This window comes from Lineus longissimus, chromosome 2 (assembly GCF_910592395.1).
Source record: "Lineus longissimus chromosome 2, tnLinLong1.2, whole genome shotgun sequence".
Classification (NCBI taxonomy): Eukaryota; Metazoa; Nemertea; class Pilidiophora; order Heteronemertea; family Lineidae; genus Lineus; species Lineus longissimus.
The window spans coordinates 17,393,440-17,410,441 of record NC_088309.1 but is presented as its reverse complement, the minus strand read 5'-3'; the positions used below and the strand labels follow the sequence as shown (position 1 = coordinate 17,410,441).

Below are 17,002 nucleotides of genomic sequence, written 5' to 3'. Positions count from 1 at the left end.
AACCTCACTGTGTCATTAAACCTTTGACACAATCTCGGGTAAAGACAATAAGCCGGAATGTATGTATAATGAAAAGATCTAATGCAATTCTAAAGGGGAGCTGAAACATAACCTAAACTATAGGCCCTTGAAAAAGTGTGGAACAACTATTATGGTATCTTTGTGCATCATTTCTGTTCTGTCCTATTTATTTTTTGTTTCTTTTCTGTTTTTGACTTTCTAGTCGCCCCTGCTCTAAGAAATCCAATTTCGTCCATAGCAGGTGCATATCCATTCATTCCGCCACACGGTTCACACGGGATGCCGTCGGAGTTGAGTCCAAATGCCTACAACAGCAACATGGTTCACAACAGCATCTCGCCAGGGGCCCTCAACAATTACCGGGCACCCATGGTAAGTCCTGTGAGTATACAAACCCAAACTTGAATATTTTCTCCAGAAATGGAATACCGATTTTAATACAAGGGCATGTTTCAGCCCATATGTGATGCAGTCAGAAAGAATACCTCATCAAGGCCACCTCATCAAAAGGTCATGTGAGGCTGGAGTTATATAAGATTCACGTTGTCACTTGTCACAAGGGGTAACTTACTAAGGCTTGAAAACCTACATTACATGAGGGAGTGACATCATGAATCGTACAGTCCAGATCACGAATAACATCCATTCTGCTTTGCGTCAGTGTCGCGCAACATGGCGCGTCAATTACATGAATTTAGGGATGACAATTGTGATTTGGACTGTATGTAGCCCAATCTTCCGTTCTTTATGTAATGTATAAAAAGCGGACAGTTATACAGCACATAAGAAAACATTATAATCGACCCCCCAGCCTTATTCTACCAACGGTTCCTGTACACTTTTAGATGTATATCTGCAGTGCCCTCTACCACGATAGCCTGTTACTACAATGTAGTGTTACATTGGTGGCGAAGGGCTGTAATCCATGAATCTCCTTCGATAACGAAAACAGGTTGCAACAAACGGCACCATTGGATTAGTTTTAACAAACCTTACACAGGTTGTGCTGATTGGGCAGGATCGATCATTGGGATATTTTTGTCAATTACCTCACTTCTGCTGCTGCTGTTATCGTGGTACAGGGGCACTCGAATAACGGTGTGAACAACTACAGAATTGCCAGCCACTGCAAGTGGGCCAACAATGTCATAATTGGATACTCTTTACTGCGTAGAATCGATCGGTCTGTCTGGAAGAGTACCCCTTCTCTCTGAAAGAGTACCTTTGGAACCTATCCACGTTTTTTTATGACACCTTTCAACATTGTAATACAAACCTGATTAAAATTTTAAAATTGATATGAGATCGATTCGAGTGCTACAAAAGTGAGAACAATGGGTTCGAATGCTATTGTAGGGCCACCTGAAAGACTAATTATTTTTTTGTAGTGTTGTTACTAAAGTGCGCCTGTCTTGTTTCAGGTACAAGCATTCGACCCCCACGGAATGAGAGCCCCTTTATCTCAAATTTCTGGCGGTAAACCGTACGTATCAAATTTTATCTCACTATAATGTAACTGTTGCAAGTCACATTGTGGACGTTAGTTTCAGATTGAGACTAGTTTGAAAGGTGGCACCACCCTCCAGGAAAAATTTCCTTTCAGATAGCCAGCCTTTGTTGATATAGTCTGATTTTAGGTTGAGGCGACCTACTTTTCATATCGTATAGTAGGTCAATGTCATAAAATGCCTTGTGGGTTATATGTCATACATTGATTGTCAGATCACCAAAGGAAGTAAAGGTGAACACATGGCCTCTGACAATTTCATTTGATGATTTTGAACAAACTTGATGAATACATCATCCCTGGCTAGGAGAGCACCTCGCCAAGAAAACTCTATGCATTCTCCAGCACTGTTAGGTACATGTGTTACGAGCTGCCTGAAGGCCCATTTCTATATCTATATGTATTCTCTATATGCAACTTTGGGAGCATTTCAAGCTGGAAGCCTCAGTATAGTTCATGCTGCATTGCCCAACAATGGCCTCGGTGTTAAAAACTCTCCAGTACATATGCAAGAAGATAGGCCTTATTGTTTTTCAAATTGATAAAGAGGTGCCCCCTTCTCCTTTTCAGTGCCTATTCTTTCCATGTAAGCGCAGACGGTCAGATGCAGCCCGTGCCATTCCCACCGGACGCCCTGATCGGGCCGGGTATTCCACGCCACGCGCGACAGATCAACACTTTGAATCACGGCGAGGTCGTGTGCGCGGTCACGATTAGCAATCCTTGCCGGCATGTCTACACGGGCGGGAAGGGATGTGTGAAAGTTTGGGATATCAGTCAGCCAGGGGGAAAAAGTCCTGTGTCACAACTCGATTGCTTGGTAAGTTTCACTTATGTGTATTTCAGAAAATACTGATGAATCGGAATACTTTTGAAAACTGGTGTGTAGATGAAATGTTTTATTACTTATTTGGTGTCATTCTCCTTCAAGAACTGAAGTGCTAACCCCAAATGAAAAAAGATCCCAAAAATGGAACTGCTTGGCTGAGACGTTTGACTTTTTATAATTGACAGATAGATGTTAACAGACACTAAGGCCGACACCCATGCACTGGCCATGACATAGCGCCCCCGACTATTGTCATGGACATAAAAATGGACTTTGTACCTGTGATAGATGAAAAATTCAATTTGCAATCAAGTTACTACTAGAAATGTACTTTTGGGAAGTGGTGAAAACGTCATTGTTGCCTGGAATGTACACCAGACAGTTCGGAATCTACCCGTAACGGCAGAACTGTACCACAAGCAAGGCGAGTTGGTTAAAGTCCATTTCGAGTTGTTACAATATGTCCTTTTTCATTTTGCAGCAACCAGACAACTACATTCGTTCAATAAAACTGCTCCAAGATGGCAGGACCCTAATAGTTGGTGGTGAAGCTAGTACGTTATCAATATGGGACTTGGCAGCTGTAAGTATACCCTCCTATGATGTTGCGCGTCATTCTGACGAACGTCTTTCTCAAATAACTCCACGAAGGAACCGTTGGGATATTGAGGAGTAGCTCCTATCTCGGGATCAGTATAGTTCCAAAAATGGTGGCACCTATTTCAACATTGAAGAGCTAAATCCCTTAAACTCTTGAATCCCAAAACTTGGTCACGTGGTTGCGAAATTGGGTCTGACTTTCACGATGTATAGCGCCCGCATACAACTGCCAAAGTCCAGTACCGAGGCGCCATCTACCCAGGCATGCTCTAACTGACCCTACTGTACATCAAACACGCTAAAACAAGCAATAAACTAGCGTCCCAACTCAAGGGAATAAAAATATCACTAAGACCGACCTGACGATTTTGCTCATGCATAACTAAACGTGGTGATTACTTTTGCAGTTGTTCAGGCAGGCAGCAGGGGTAATAGCGTGTCACCCGTCACCCCTTCCATTTGCCAGATTTACTGCAAATACAACAACCAATATTAGTTGTGGATGAGCAATATCATCTCCCAATAAAATGATTTTGACTTTGATCGGACAACGTCAGTCAAACTTATCAAAAGATTATGACGCCCACTGTGACTTTTTCAGAGTACTCCCCGCATCAAGGCTGAACTGACATCGAGTGCACCAGCCTGCTATGCCTTGGCCATCAGTCCAGACTCTACCGTCTGCTTCAGCTGCTGCAGTGATGGTAATATCGCTGTGTGGGACTTGCATAATCAGACACTCGTTAGGTGAGTAGGCAAGCTTTTACGGTCTTCACTGGTCATCTCTGGTTGGTACCAGAATCCTGCTGAGTCTCAAACTGCAAGAGGGAGTGCCATTGTCTGCGAAGCATTGAAAACATGAATTGAGAAATGAGTGTCAACATCAACATTATTAGCTCAAAAAGCAGTGTAGGGCTATTTATATGATTGAAATGTAGGAGGAAACTGGAGGTTTTGCACTGAACGGAACTGACTCATCGGAGATTCTCCCTTTCTATCACATGTGGAAGTGCACTGACTGCTGATCAAATCAACGACCTCGGTGGTGACGGACGTGCCGATGATAATTTCCAGTCTTCGGCCTATACTGCATCACAAATAAGATATTGGACACGTCCATGTTCAGATTGAAGCCTGGAGCCTATCACTATATCAATCATATGGCTTGATCTGCATCAGTCAAGGACCAGAAAGCATGTCTGTCACAAAGCTAGTTAGCTAGCTTATAACAAGATAGCCTGACGGTAATCAAACCAGTAACGGTTTGAGGTGTTCCCCGAAAATGCTATCTCCAGTGATATCCTCTGTATTTCAGACAATTCCAAGGTCACACAGATGGCGCCAGTTGTATAGACATCTCGCCGGATGGCACGAAGCTTTGGACGGGCGGCCTCGACAACACTGTGCGATCATGGGACCTGAGAGAAGGCCGACAACTGCAACAACATGACTTTACATCCCAGATATTTTCCCTCGGTTATTGTCCGACGGGAGAGTGGTTAGCCGTTGGGTAAGTGTCTATTTCATACTCTCATTGTACAGTAGAACCTCCCTTAGCAGACACCTCTCTATTAAGGACACCCACTCTATTAAGGACACTAGTTTTGGTCCCAAATTGGGTGTTTCCATTCAATTTGACCTCTCTAATCAGGACACCTCTCTAATAAGGACAGCACTTGTCAGTCCCGAGGGTGTCCTTACGAGAGAGGTTCTACTGTATTTGGCATATCTGATCACCCACTCTTGCAGTATCTGGTATTTAGAGGAATGGTTAACATACTCATTGGACAATCAATAGAACTGGCTTGGCATAGATATACGGTGCCCAATCGAATGATCTGATATTTGGAGGAACAGTTAACATGCTTATCTTACAGTCAATAGAACTGGCTTAGTATAGATCTATGATGCCTAATCAAGTGAATACAATGGTTACAGGCAACAATAGACTGGTGTGATTTTTTTTCTTAAACAACTTTTAGAGGGGTGACATATACTCCTTACACCCCTCAATTTCACCAGTCACAAAAGATGGGACTGGTCTGCTGTTACTGGAAATGTCCTCCCCACATGATACGGTCTTGCAGTGGACATTTGGGTCAGCTCCACTAAAATCTTTCTCGCCTGCTGTCCTAATCAGACATCTAGAGATTTGATTGGTTTGGTCTTTTGCTGGTGCTTAGTATTTCGAAAAATTCCATATAATCTTATCTATGAAAATATTGTATTTCAGTATGGAAAGTAGCAACGTAGAAGTGCTCCACCACACGAAACCTGACAAGTATCAACTTCACCTCCACGAGAGCTGTGTGCTATCCCTCAAGTTTGCCTATTGCGGCAAATGGTTTGTGAGCACGGGCAAAGACAACTTGCTCAATGCCTGGAGGACACCGTATGGCGCTAGCATATTCCAGGTAAGATCAGCGATTAGCGAGTCCCTTTGGCTAACACTTCGAATCCCCGATCTGAAGTGATAGAGTTTGGTTGTGCCAAATTATTAATCCTCCTGACAGTAGTGATGTCAGAGATACTAAAATCGTTAGTGTCCTCATACTTGAGTTGTTGGAAATACAAGTACCGTATTTTCCGGCGTATGACCCGCGGCTTTTTGCCCTCAAACAGGCCCAAAAAGTGGGGGTGCGGGTAATACAAAGGTGCGGGTCTTGCGTGGATTCTGAGAGGGATAAGCCCCAACCCCAAAGAAAAAAAAGGGGACCAAACTGGTTACTTGATAAGGATTTATGTCCATCGTTTTCGCATTGTTTTCAACCAATATTTCCGCCATGATCGCATAGTTTGTGATGTCTCCGCTAGGGAAAATAGTTACGGCCATGCTGGAATTGATCCACTTTGGTTAACAATTAAAAAAAACATGGCGGTTCTAGGATGTCAACATCAATGAATGGCTTACTATTTTTGGAGAATGCGGGTCTTGGAGCAGTGCGGGTCATAATCAGGTGCGGGTCTTGCGTGGCTTTAGGTAATGGTCAAAGGGGGTGCGGGTCATAGGGCAGTGCGGGGGATAATCCGGAAAATACGGTAATGCTTGTGTATCAGCAGAAATGAAAAGATTTACAGTATTTTGCTGGTCATCAGAAACTTTCAATGCTTTGAAGTTCTTCATCAGGATCGAAGAAACAGATTGCCTGAGTAGATGAAAAAAGTTGAAATTTCAATCCAAAATCTTCTGTAAAGAAGAATTTCAAGTCACCGTCATTAGTAATATGGTCAGTTGAATGTTCTTTGTCGAATTATTATGATATTTAAAAACATTTCCATGGCCCATGCCGACGCGCTGACTTCATCTCTCGCATTTTTTTTCCAGTCCAAGGAATCATCATCTGTTCTCAGTTGCGACATTTCAACAGACGATAAATACATCGTGACAGGATCAGGAGATAAAAAAGCGACGCTGTACGAGGTCATCTTCTGAGAGTGGGGGACAACCGTAACGTTGGGAATACCTCAGTGGATTTTCTACACATTGATACATTGCCAGATGAGCGTTGATGAGTACTGCCCATTGCGGTACTCATCTTATGAGTACTCATTGGTACTCACTTGGATCAGGGAACCCGGCTGATGAGTCCACCTCTACCGTGTGGCGTTTGATGTATAATGCCTGCCATGTTTATGAAAATATTGCCGTGGCATGTTACACATTCGGAATCTGATTCTGTGTGGATTATCATCGACTGGTATACTAATCTTCGTCATCGGGATTATCTTACCATGGATTAGTAAAATTCGCTGCGAGGATAAATGCAAAGGCCTGCCATGTTAAATATTCGGTACTAGTGCGAGATGGCATTTTGGAGTGGACGGGCATTTCTTGCGATGATATCGGCTTGTAAATAAAAGTAACGGGATTCGGTTGAGATGCTTGAGATTAATAAGAATGCTCCGATGGTGTGCGAGATTGGGCATGAGGCTCTGATTGAGTATGAGATTGAGAATGAGGCTCCGGTCGGTTCTCTATGACTGGTCAGATGAAGACGTCATCTGTGATAATTACTAATAGCGCTGATTGTCATCAATAAATTTTGTCTGCAATCTTATGAGATTGTCTATAAAGGCAGCAGTTTGGACACATAGATGGATAAACATTCTGCTCCTTACAACGCTACACATGACATGCTGCCCGCCTCGGGCAGGCAGCGAGAACTCTACGAGTTCGCCATACCCGTCAACAGATTACATGACATAAACTTTTCAAATCATGTTTATAATACAGATATTCGGGCGGATTTATTTGTCCTGAACTATTCCAGAGAGATTTGCGTTTGTATTGAAATCGTATTCAGTATCTCCGAAAATGACATTGCAGTGTTTTCCAATTGGATGTTTTGTTCAGCGTAAAAATGGCGATTTGTGATTGTCAGTTTAGCAAAATTTTGTTTGAGGGCAATATTTGCATGCTATTTTTTAAAGAAAAGCACTGTCCAGCATTATACAAAAGCGTTGTACAAATACTTAACGATGCATTCTGTAATAATCCATTTGGGACACTGCAAGTGGAAATTCTCATCACTAGGGCCGAGGAATTCTAAAATGTTGTGAAATTTGAAATTCATATCAAAAACTAAATTTCGTGTACATAGCGAGAGAAATTTTTTTATGTGAGTGATTATGGGTCATTGATGATTCCAGAAAAATATCATGGAACTAGTTTTTTTCTTCGATAATGTTTGCATGTTCATCTGCTGTGAAATGTTTTCAGTTGCGATCACGTCTGAAATGGCCTGCTCAGGTGGATTCGATAAATATTGGTAACGCTGATGCATTTGGAGAATGAGGGAGTTTTATACCCAAAAGGTGGCAGCAGTAGATACTGGTCCAATACAATAAAAAACGTAATAGTATCAGTTTCGTACACAATTGTGTATTGTAAACGACCAGGTGAAAATGTCGAGCAACTTTGTCTTGCTTGTCTGTTCCTGAGGTTATTGGTATTCTAAATTGCACCTCCTTTTGGCAGCAGTCGATTAGAGGCAGTATTCATCTCGCCTATACCTGCTGGTCTACTATTAGCATCACTGCCTGCCTGATCAGACATTCTATTTGTAAACCCCACTTAGTTGATTGCAGAGCCTTCATAATCAAGCAGCTTCTATTTTTATATGGGTCCTGGGGAGAAGCAGGTTAATGACAAAATACAGTGCAACCTCCCTTTTTAGAGACACCTCTCTATTAAAGACGACCTCTCTATTAAGGACACTAGTTTTGCTGGTTGCTCATAGGGATGAATGGGATGATAAACGAGATGGATACTGCCTCTGATCAAGTGCTGCCTTTGGTGATAAATTCCCTCATTGTATTCCGATCCTTAAGTGGTGCCCTCAGTAGCATAATATGAGAACGATTTCCAAGTGTTGGAACAACCTGTCTGTATTCAGATGTGACCATTTTGTGTAGCACAGCACATGTTGATAAGATTCTGTGTACTTGTATATTTTTACGAGTTGTGTTGGTGGCACACCTTCTCCATGGTTTGTTTTCACGGCGGTGATTCTAATTGATACACCAGTTACGGACCAGGATGTGTATTTACCGGAATTTTTCACTAAAGATTTTCTAAAGGGGCTAAAGGCACTTCTTTCAGTTCCTTCCGCCCCAGCCTGGTAAAACCATGTGCGGTCCTGCAAGATCTCGTGATATTTGGGGCGTTGATTGCTCCAGAAAACGTTGCTACAATCCAACCTTGTGTCAGGAATTGGTGGAGGTGCACAATGACTTTGGACGAGGCTGCTTTCACCCCTCAGTTTCACCAGACACGAAGAATTCTGGTCAGGCTGTTGTGGTCTTGTATAAAGCAGTGTATCAATTTGAATCTCCTCTGGGGTTTTTTCCTTGCATGCATTGTGGTTTGAGGACCCGGGATTTTTTGGAAAATTTCCGAAAAAAAGTGTAGTTCACTTAAAAAATAAACTCAATCATGGCACAAATGTTAGCATTCAAAAATTTCCTAAGGAGTTTCCCAATGAATGGTCATGTCAAAGTTTGTCATCATTCCCTGAGCATTTCCTTACGTTTGGAGTAATAATATGACATTTAAATCCTAATAATTGCACTGCCACTCTTTAAGGCCCAGAACTTTCCTTCCGTCTGTCACCCCTGTGTTGTAAAACCTGTCAATGTCAATGCTTACAAATGAAACCAGCAGTTGATGATATACTATTACTCCCTGACTGTTCCAACATTTCAATGTTCAAATGCCATTACTGTGAAAAAATCCTATCCGAACTTACCCGTATATGGCACTTTGTCTGAACTTGGATCACATTCTTAAAGGCCTACGCCCTTCGTTAAAAATTTGAAATTTGTAATTGCGTAAATACGTACTAAATTCAGATATACAAGTACTATACATACCAAGTTTCAGCTAATTTGTATGCATGGTAAATGCACTACGGCATTGTGTAAAATTGCATTTCTATTTTCCAGGACCACCAGTATGGCGTACCCTTTAAGCTCATCAATATTTTTCATTGTATATTTCTAGAGCCGATAGATAGTATTTTTTATGCTCGTACTTTTTTGGCCAGTTGAGTTAAACTGTAGTTTGTGCCACCAACAAACCTCAATGATTGTTTAGCGTTTTCGAATTGTGAGATTTCCAAATTCATTTTGCTAGCACATGCACTATGGACTCTTCTATCTATACACTGCACTTCTTGCCTTCATGCGATGCAGACACTACCTCGACTAGGGCTATCCCTAAGGTACTCTGGCTCCGCACATGGGCCGACGAAATTGAGAGTGACAAGAAATTGGCTTGTATATTTCATTAACCAACTTTAGTCCATTTCATGAAAAAGTAGCACTGCACACAAAAAAAATTTAAATTGTTGAGAAAAGTTGTCAGTATTTTTGCCTCAAATGATTTGTACTTGGCCATACTTTGTCCAATTCTTGCAAGCTGAGCGCTTTTTTTGGACTTTGAAGTTTGAGATGAAATACGTGTATAACAATATGTTCAACTGTAGCAATTTTTGTGTGAAAGAATCAAATATCAGAGAGTAATTTTTTGTAAAATGGACTATAGCCTGACTTCTAAATTGAGAATATCTTATTTTTCAACGTAGAAAATAGACTACTCAGATAAGAGTCATATTCAGTCATTTCGCTGACCCATATGCACCAGGATATAGGATAGGATAGTTAAGGATAGCCTTAGCCTGAGGTCAGTCTCCCTCTGTTCAAGCTCCTGTATAGTTGCAAGACCTGTACAGGTTGTCCCAAAAACACTGTAAGGTTTACTTTCCCGGACTCGTCAGTTTTTCTGGGTCACCCTGAGTAAACAAGTACTCTCCAGCTTGCTTGATGGTCATTTTCTGACAGCATAGCAGATTATAATCTGTATAGCAGATTTTGTATCTTCCTAACTTTAAAAAAAGTTGAGGACTGCTTGGCTGAACAGGTTAAACAAGTTGGGTTTTTAACTTCCATCATCTGATTGATAGTCCCAGTTTAGTTTTCTGTTTCTGTGTTTCCGAAAATACTCTCATAATTATTTCATATGGGCGCGGATGGGGGGATTCTAATCTAGATTGACCCAAATAATTGAAAAATGCAGTGGACATCATGGATGTTACTTTCAGCCTAAAGAACTATAATAGTGGTCCTGATTCTAGGATGTGTTTTTTAATGTGTGGATGTCAGCCTTGGCTGATCCTGTGTTGTGTGTTCGACACATTCATGTGCTGGTTCCCTCTGAAAAGTGCTGTCTCTGTGCATTAGATACTCCTCAAATCCTGTCATCGATGATCAAACTTACAATAGAATACATTGCATTTACTAATGTGGCCGAAGATATTTCTGTCAAAATCAAAGTCCGCTATTTGGTTGAGGATAATTGCAGTCTGGCTGATAAATTTCTTCCAAGGCTCTGAATTCCTTCTTGACGTATCGAAACTCCTGCAATTTGAAGGAAATATTTGAGGTCGAAAAATATGGTCACATCAGTAAATGCACAACTATAGTGTGTGTTGAAAATACATGTTACATTTCAGAGGTGGATTCCTGCAAACCATATGAAACAGTTGACACGATATATGTTGCCATATCTACAAAGAGTTTTATCGCAAAACAACGTGTAGCCGATTTTGAGAAAAATTGCCCAGGTTGGGAATTTTAACTTGAAAGTGCATTGGGGAACTTTGGACATTTGTTATCATAAAAGTTTTACAATTGGTTAGAATGCTCTGTAATTTGATGGACTGATCAGTCGCCATATTGGCAATGCCCTGGTGGGTAAACTAAAAAATGTTGGATATGGCACATATCGCAATTAGTGATGAATCTCTCCAATAGGTTGCAACTAAAAGTTGGGCCAAAATGTCTTGGGGTCAAAGATCTAAACCTGAGAGAGTCCAAGGGTACTTTGGTTTAAATGTGTCTCATGGATCACAGAAGAATGTAACATGTATTTCCAACGTCCCGTAAATTCCTTGTGTTAGCGAGATTTACATAGACCTAAGGTGTTGTCCAGAGTCCTGTTTATTTTGTAAGGATATTATTAGGAAAATGATAATACAATGAAATTAAGAAGATGTTGTGTTTGAGAAGAATAAATTATCTAATAAAAATCTGCTTGTTTTGTAAATAATTTTGTCGTTTTTCAATGATATTGATCCATTCAACAAATCTACTGTTCGGATCATGTGAGACAGTCACAAGTAGATGGCTTCAACCCTGGTATCTCTGCTGTGTTGTCAATACGAAGCTAGTGATAGGACAGTCACAGCTAAACCAAATCAGGCCTGACTGCCCCACCTGATTGCCGACACTGTGAGCACAACGCAACCTGATAGATTCGACCCTGGCAGATCAACCAGGTTGTTCATAAGATGAGGGAGATCGGACAGCCACAACTAGACTAAATGAGGCCAGGTCGCCTCGCCATCTTCCTGGCATGGTGAGGACAATCAAACAGTCACAACCAAATTGCTTCAAATTTATTTGAGCCTAGTATATCGCTTGTGTCAATGCAATGCAAGACATCGACAGACACGACCAGACAGAATTGGCATGGCTGCCCCACCGTCTTTCTAAAATGGTAAACGCAACGAGATAGTCACAACCAGGTCTATTTGACCCTAGCAGTTCACCAGTGATGCCGATACTGTCAGAGAGATCAGATCCCAAAACCAGACCGAATTGGGCCTAGCTGTCTCATCGTTTTGCTGACACAATGGGCTCAACGAGACAGTCACAACCAGATAGATTTGACCTTGGCAGCTCAATCCTGTTTCTGATACGGTGAAGGAGATGGGACAGTCACAACCAGACCGAATTGGGCCAAACTGCTCCACTGTCTTGCTGACGTGGTGAGCACAATGAGACCATAACAACCAGATCAATCCGACCCTGACAACTCAACTGTGTTGCCGACAGGTGAGAGATTGGACACTGATAACCAGACCAAATTAACATGCCTGAACTACCGTCTTGCTGACACGGTGATCACAATGAGACAGCCAAAACCAGACCTTAGTGAGCCTGGCTGAACTATATCTTTTTCCTGACATGTTGAGCACAATGTCTTGCTGACGTGGTGAGTGCAATTAGACCATCACAACCAGATGGATTCGACCCAGTTTATTCAACTGCATTGTCGATATGATGAAGGTGATCGGACAGCCACAGCTAGACTGAATTAGGCCAGGTTGCCTCACCATCTTGCGGACATGGTGAATACAATGACGGCCACAGTCATGTATTCAACCCTCCCCACTGCCCAGCTGACATAAGGAGCAAAATGAGACGGTCACAGCCAGATTGGTTCGATCCTGGCAGCTCAACTGTGTTGTCGATACGATGCAAGAGATGGCGCAGTCACAACCAGACCGAATCAGGCCAGGATGCCCCATCGTCTTCCTAATACAATTAAAGTAATGAGACTGTCACAACCAGATCAACTCGAACCTGACAGCTCAACTGTGTCGTTGGCAATACGGTGAGAGATCGGACATCCATAACCAGACGGAATTGTCTTGGCTGAACTATCGTCTTGCTACACAGTGATCACAATGAGTCAGTCAAAACCATATTAAATCAACTATGACACCTCAACTGTGTTGCTGATATGGTGAAGTGGATGGAACAGTCACAACCAGACCGAATCGGGCTCTGCTGACCTACCGCCTTGCTGACGCGTTAAGCGCAATAATAAAGTAACAACCAGACTGATTCGACCCTGGCAGCTAAAACGTGTTGCCGATACGGTGAAGGACATGAGACAAACAAAACAAGGCCGAATCGGGCCTGGGTTCCTAACCATCTTGCTGACACGCTGAGCGAATTGAGACCGTCACAACCAGATAGATTCGACTCTGATAGCTCAATCGTGTTATTGATAAGATGCAAGTGATAGGACGGTCACAACCAGACCGAATCCACCTGGCTGCCCCGCCGTCTTGCTGACAAAATGCGCGCAATGGGACATTCATAGCTAGTTTTCTTTCGACCCTGGCATCTCGATCGTGTTGCCGATACAATAAGAGGAACAGTCCCAACCAGGCCGAATTTGACGTGGCTGCCCTACCGTCTTGCTTATACGGTGGGCACCGAGAGACAGTCACAACCATTTAGGGTCGACCCTGGCACCTGAAATGAACTGTCAATACGATGTATGAGATGGGAAGTCACAACCAGGCCGAATTTGACGTGGCCGCCCTACCGTCCTGCTTATACGATGGGCGCCTTGAGACAGTCACAACCATTTATGGTCGACCCCGGCACCTCAACAGTACTGTCGATACGATGTATGAGATGGGAAGTCACAACCAGGCGAATTTGACGTGGCCGCCCTACCGTCTTGCTTATACGGTGGGCGCATTTGGACAGTCTCAACCATTTAGGGTCGACCCTGGCACATCAACAGTACTGTCAATATGATGTATGAGACGGGAAGTCACAACCAGGGCGAATTTGACGTGGCTGCCCTACCGTCTTGCTAATACGGCGGGCCCCGTGAGACAATCACCGCCATTTAGGGTCGACCCCGGCACCTGAACTGTACTGTCGATACGATGTAAGAGATGGGAAGTCACAACCAGGCCGAATTTAACGTGGCTGCCCTACCGTCTTGCCAATACGGTGGGCGTCGTGAGACAATCACCACCATTTAGGGTCGACCCCGGCACCTCAACTGTACTGTCGATACGATGTATGAGATAGGAATTAACAACCAGGACGAATTTGACGTGGCTACCCTACCGTCTTGGTTATACGGTGGGCGCATTGGGACAGTCACAATCATTAAGGGTCGACCCTGGCACCTGAACTGCACTGTGAATACGATGTATGATGGGAAGTCACAACCAGGCCGACTTTGACGTGGCTGGACTACCGTCTTGCTTATACGGTGGGCACCGTGAGACAGTCACAACCATAATGGTCGACCCCGGCACCTGAACTGTACTGTCAATATGATGTATTAGATGGGACTTCACAACCTGGCCAAATTGGACGTGGCTGCCCTACCGTCTTGCTAATACGGTGGGTGCCATGAGACAGTCACAAATATTTAGGGTCGACCCTGGCACCTCAACTGCACTGTCGATACGATGTATGAGATGGGAAGCCACAACCTGGCCGAATTTGACGTGGATGCCCTACCGTCCTGCTTATATGGTGGGCGCCCTGAGACATTCACAACCATTTAGGGTCGACCCCGGCACCTCAACAGTACTGTCGATACGATGCATCAGATAGGAATTAACAGCCAGGCCGAATTTGACGTGGCTGCCCTACCGTCTTGGTTATACGGTGGGCGCATTTGGACAGTCACAACCATTTAGGGTCGATCTCGGAACCTGAACTGTACTGTCAATACGATGTATGAGATGGGAAGTCACAGCCTGGCCGACTTTGACGTGGCTGTCCTACCGTCTTGCTTATACGGTGGGCACCGTGAGAGAGTCACAACCATTTAGGGTCGACCCTGGCACCTCAATTGTACTGTCGATACGATGTACATGTATAAGATGGGAAGTCACAACCAGGTCGACTTTGACGTGGCTGCCCTACCGTCTTGCTGATACGGTGGGCAGTGTGAGACAGTCACAACCATTTAGGGTCGACCCAGGCACATCAACAGTACTGTCAATACGATGTATGAGACGGTAAGTCACAACCAGGGCGAATTTGACGTGGCTGCCCTCCCCTCTTGCTAATACCGCGGATCCCGTGAGACAATCACCGCCATTTAGGGTCGACCCCGGCACCTCAACTGTACTGTCGATACGATGTAAGAGATGGGAAGTCACAACCAGGCCGAATTTGACGTGGCTGCCCTACCGTCTTGCCAATACGGTGGGCGCCGTGAGACAATCACCACTATTTAGGGTTGACCTCGGCACCTGAACCGTACTGTCAATATGATGTATTAGATGGGAAGCCACAACCAGGCCGAATTTGACGTGGCTGCCCTACCGTCTTGCTTATACGTTGGGCGCCCTGAGACAGTCACAACCATTTAGGGTCGACCCCGGCACCTTAAATCTACTGTCAATACGATGTATTAGATGGGAAGTCACAACCAGGCCGACTTTGACGTGGCTGCCCTACCGTCTTGCTAATACGGCGGACCCCGTGAGACAATCACCGCCATTCAGGGTCCACCGCGGAACCTCAACGGTGCTGTCAATACGATGTATGAGATGGGAAGTCACAACCAGGCCGAATTTGACGTGGCTGCCCTACCGTCTTGGTTATACGGTGCGCGCCCTGAGACAGTCACAACCATTAATGCTCGACCCCGGCACCTCAACTGTACGGTCGATACGATGTATCAGATGGGAAGTCATAACCAGGCCGACTTTGACGTGGCTGCCCTACCGTCTTGCCAATACGGTGGGCGCCGTGAGACAATCACCGCCATTCAGGGTCCACCGCGGAACCCCAACAGTACTGTCAATACGATGTATGAGATTGGAAGTTACAACCTGGCCGAAATTGACGTGGCTTCCTTAACGTCTTGCTTATACGGTTGGTGCATTTGGACAGTCGTAAACATTTAGGGTTGACCCTTGCACATCAACAGTACTGTCAATACGATGTAGGAGACGGGAAGTCACAACCAGGCCGAATTTGACGTGGTGGCCTACCGTCTTGCTTATACGTTGGCCACCGTGAGACAGTCACAACCATTAATGGTCGACCCCGGCACCTGAACTGTACTCTCAACATGATGTATGAAATGGGAAGTCACAGCCTGGCCGACTTTGACGTGGCTGCCCTACTGACTTGCTTATACGATAGTCAATAGGATGTATGAGATGGGAAGTCACAACCAGGCCGAATTTGACGTGGCTGCCCTTCCGTCTTGCTTATACGATGGGCGCCTTGAGACAGTCACAACCATCTAGGGTCGACCCCGGACCCTCAACAGTACTGTCGATAGGATGCATCCGATGGGAAGTCATAACGAGGCCGAATTCGACGTGGCTGCCCTACCGTCTTGCTTATACGGTGGGCGTCGTGAGACAGTCACAACCATTTAGGGTCGACCCCGGCACCTATACTTTACTGTCGATACGATGTATGAGATGGGAAGTCACAACCAAGCCGAATTTGACGTGGCTGCCCTACCGTCTTGCTTATACGGTGGGCGCCATGAGACAGTCACAACCATTTAGGGTCGACCCGGCACCTCAACTGTTGCACTGTGGATTGGATGGTCACGGGTTCGAACTCGGCGTAGCTATTTTTTCGTGGTTTTTTTGAAAACATTTCTTAATATTTTTCATTCATGTACGTTTATCTGGCGTGGATCCAAGCGGGTGCACCAGACGCACGGCTCCTAATAACTTTTTTAAATTGACGACTCATAAAATTTTGGAACACACCTGTCCAGGAATTTTGATGAGATTTGGAAATGCAGTGCAAGCTCCCTCTTCTTCAAGTTCCTAGATTCGCCGGCCCTCTGATACCTTCATCTTATACCATTATGAATATTATCATGAAGAAAACCCCTTCACCCGAACTTTTCAAGCTGAAGTACACACTGATTCCTGGTGTTCGAGCACTCCAGAGAATGG

General features: G+C 44.1%; 1 protein-coding gene across 6 annotated transcripts in view; it reads left to right on the top strand.

Annotated features, from left to right (window-relative positions):
* Positions 1–9,954, top strand: part of LOC135482689 (transducin-like enhancer protein 4) — a 73,810-nt gene extending 63,856 nt beyond the window's left edge. For 3 of the 6 annotated variants that reach the window (XM_064762949.1, XM_064762951.1, XM_064762947.1), the window contains 8 exons: positions 224–402; positions 1,443–1,504; positions 2,099–2,348; positions 2,839–2,940; positions 3,559–3,704; positions 4,273–4,467; positions 5,191–5,371; positions 6,283–9,954. In XM_064762949.1, the coding sequence (XP_064619019.1) occupies positions 224–402; positions 1,443–1,504; positions 2,099–2,348; positions 2,839–2,940; positions 3,559–3,704; positions 4,273–4,467; positions 5,191–5,371; positions 6,283–6,390 (1,223 nt within the window). In that variant the 3' untranslated portion in view covers positions 6,391–9,954. The remainder of the gene's footprint in view (positions 1–223; positions 403–1,442; positions 1,505–2,098; positions 2,349–2,838; positions 2,941–3,558; positions 3,705–4,272; positions 4,468–5,190; positions 5,372–6,282) is intronic. The other 3 variants (XM_064762948.1, XM_064762952.1, XM_064762950.1) reach the window with 3 other exon arrangements.
* Positions 9,955–17,002: the final 7,048 nt, after the last annotated feature.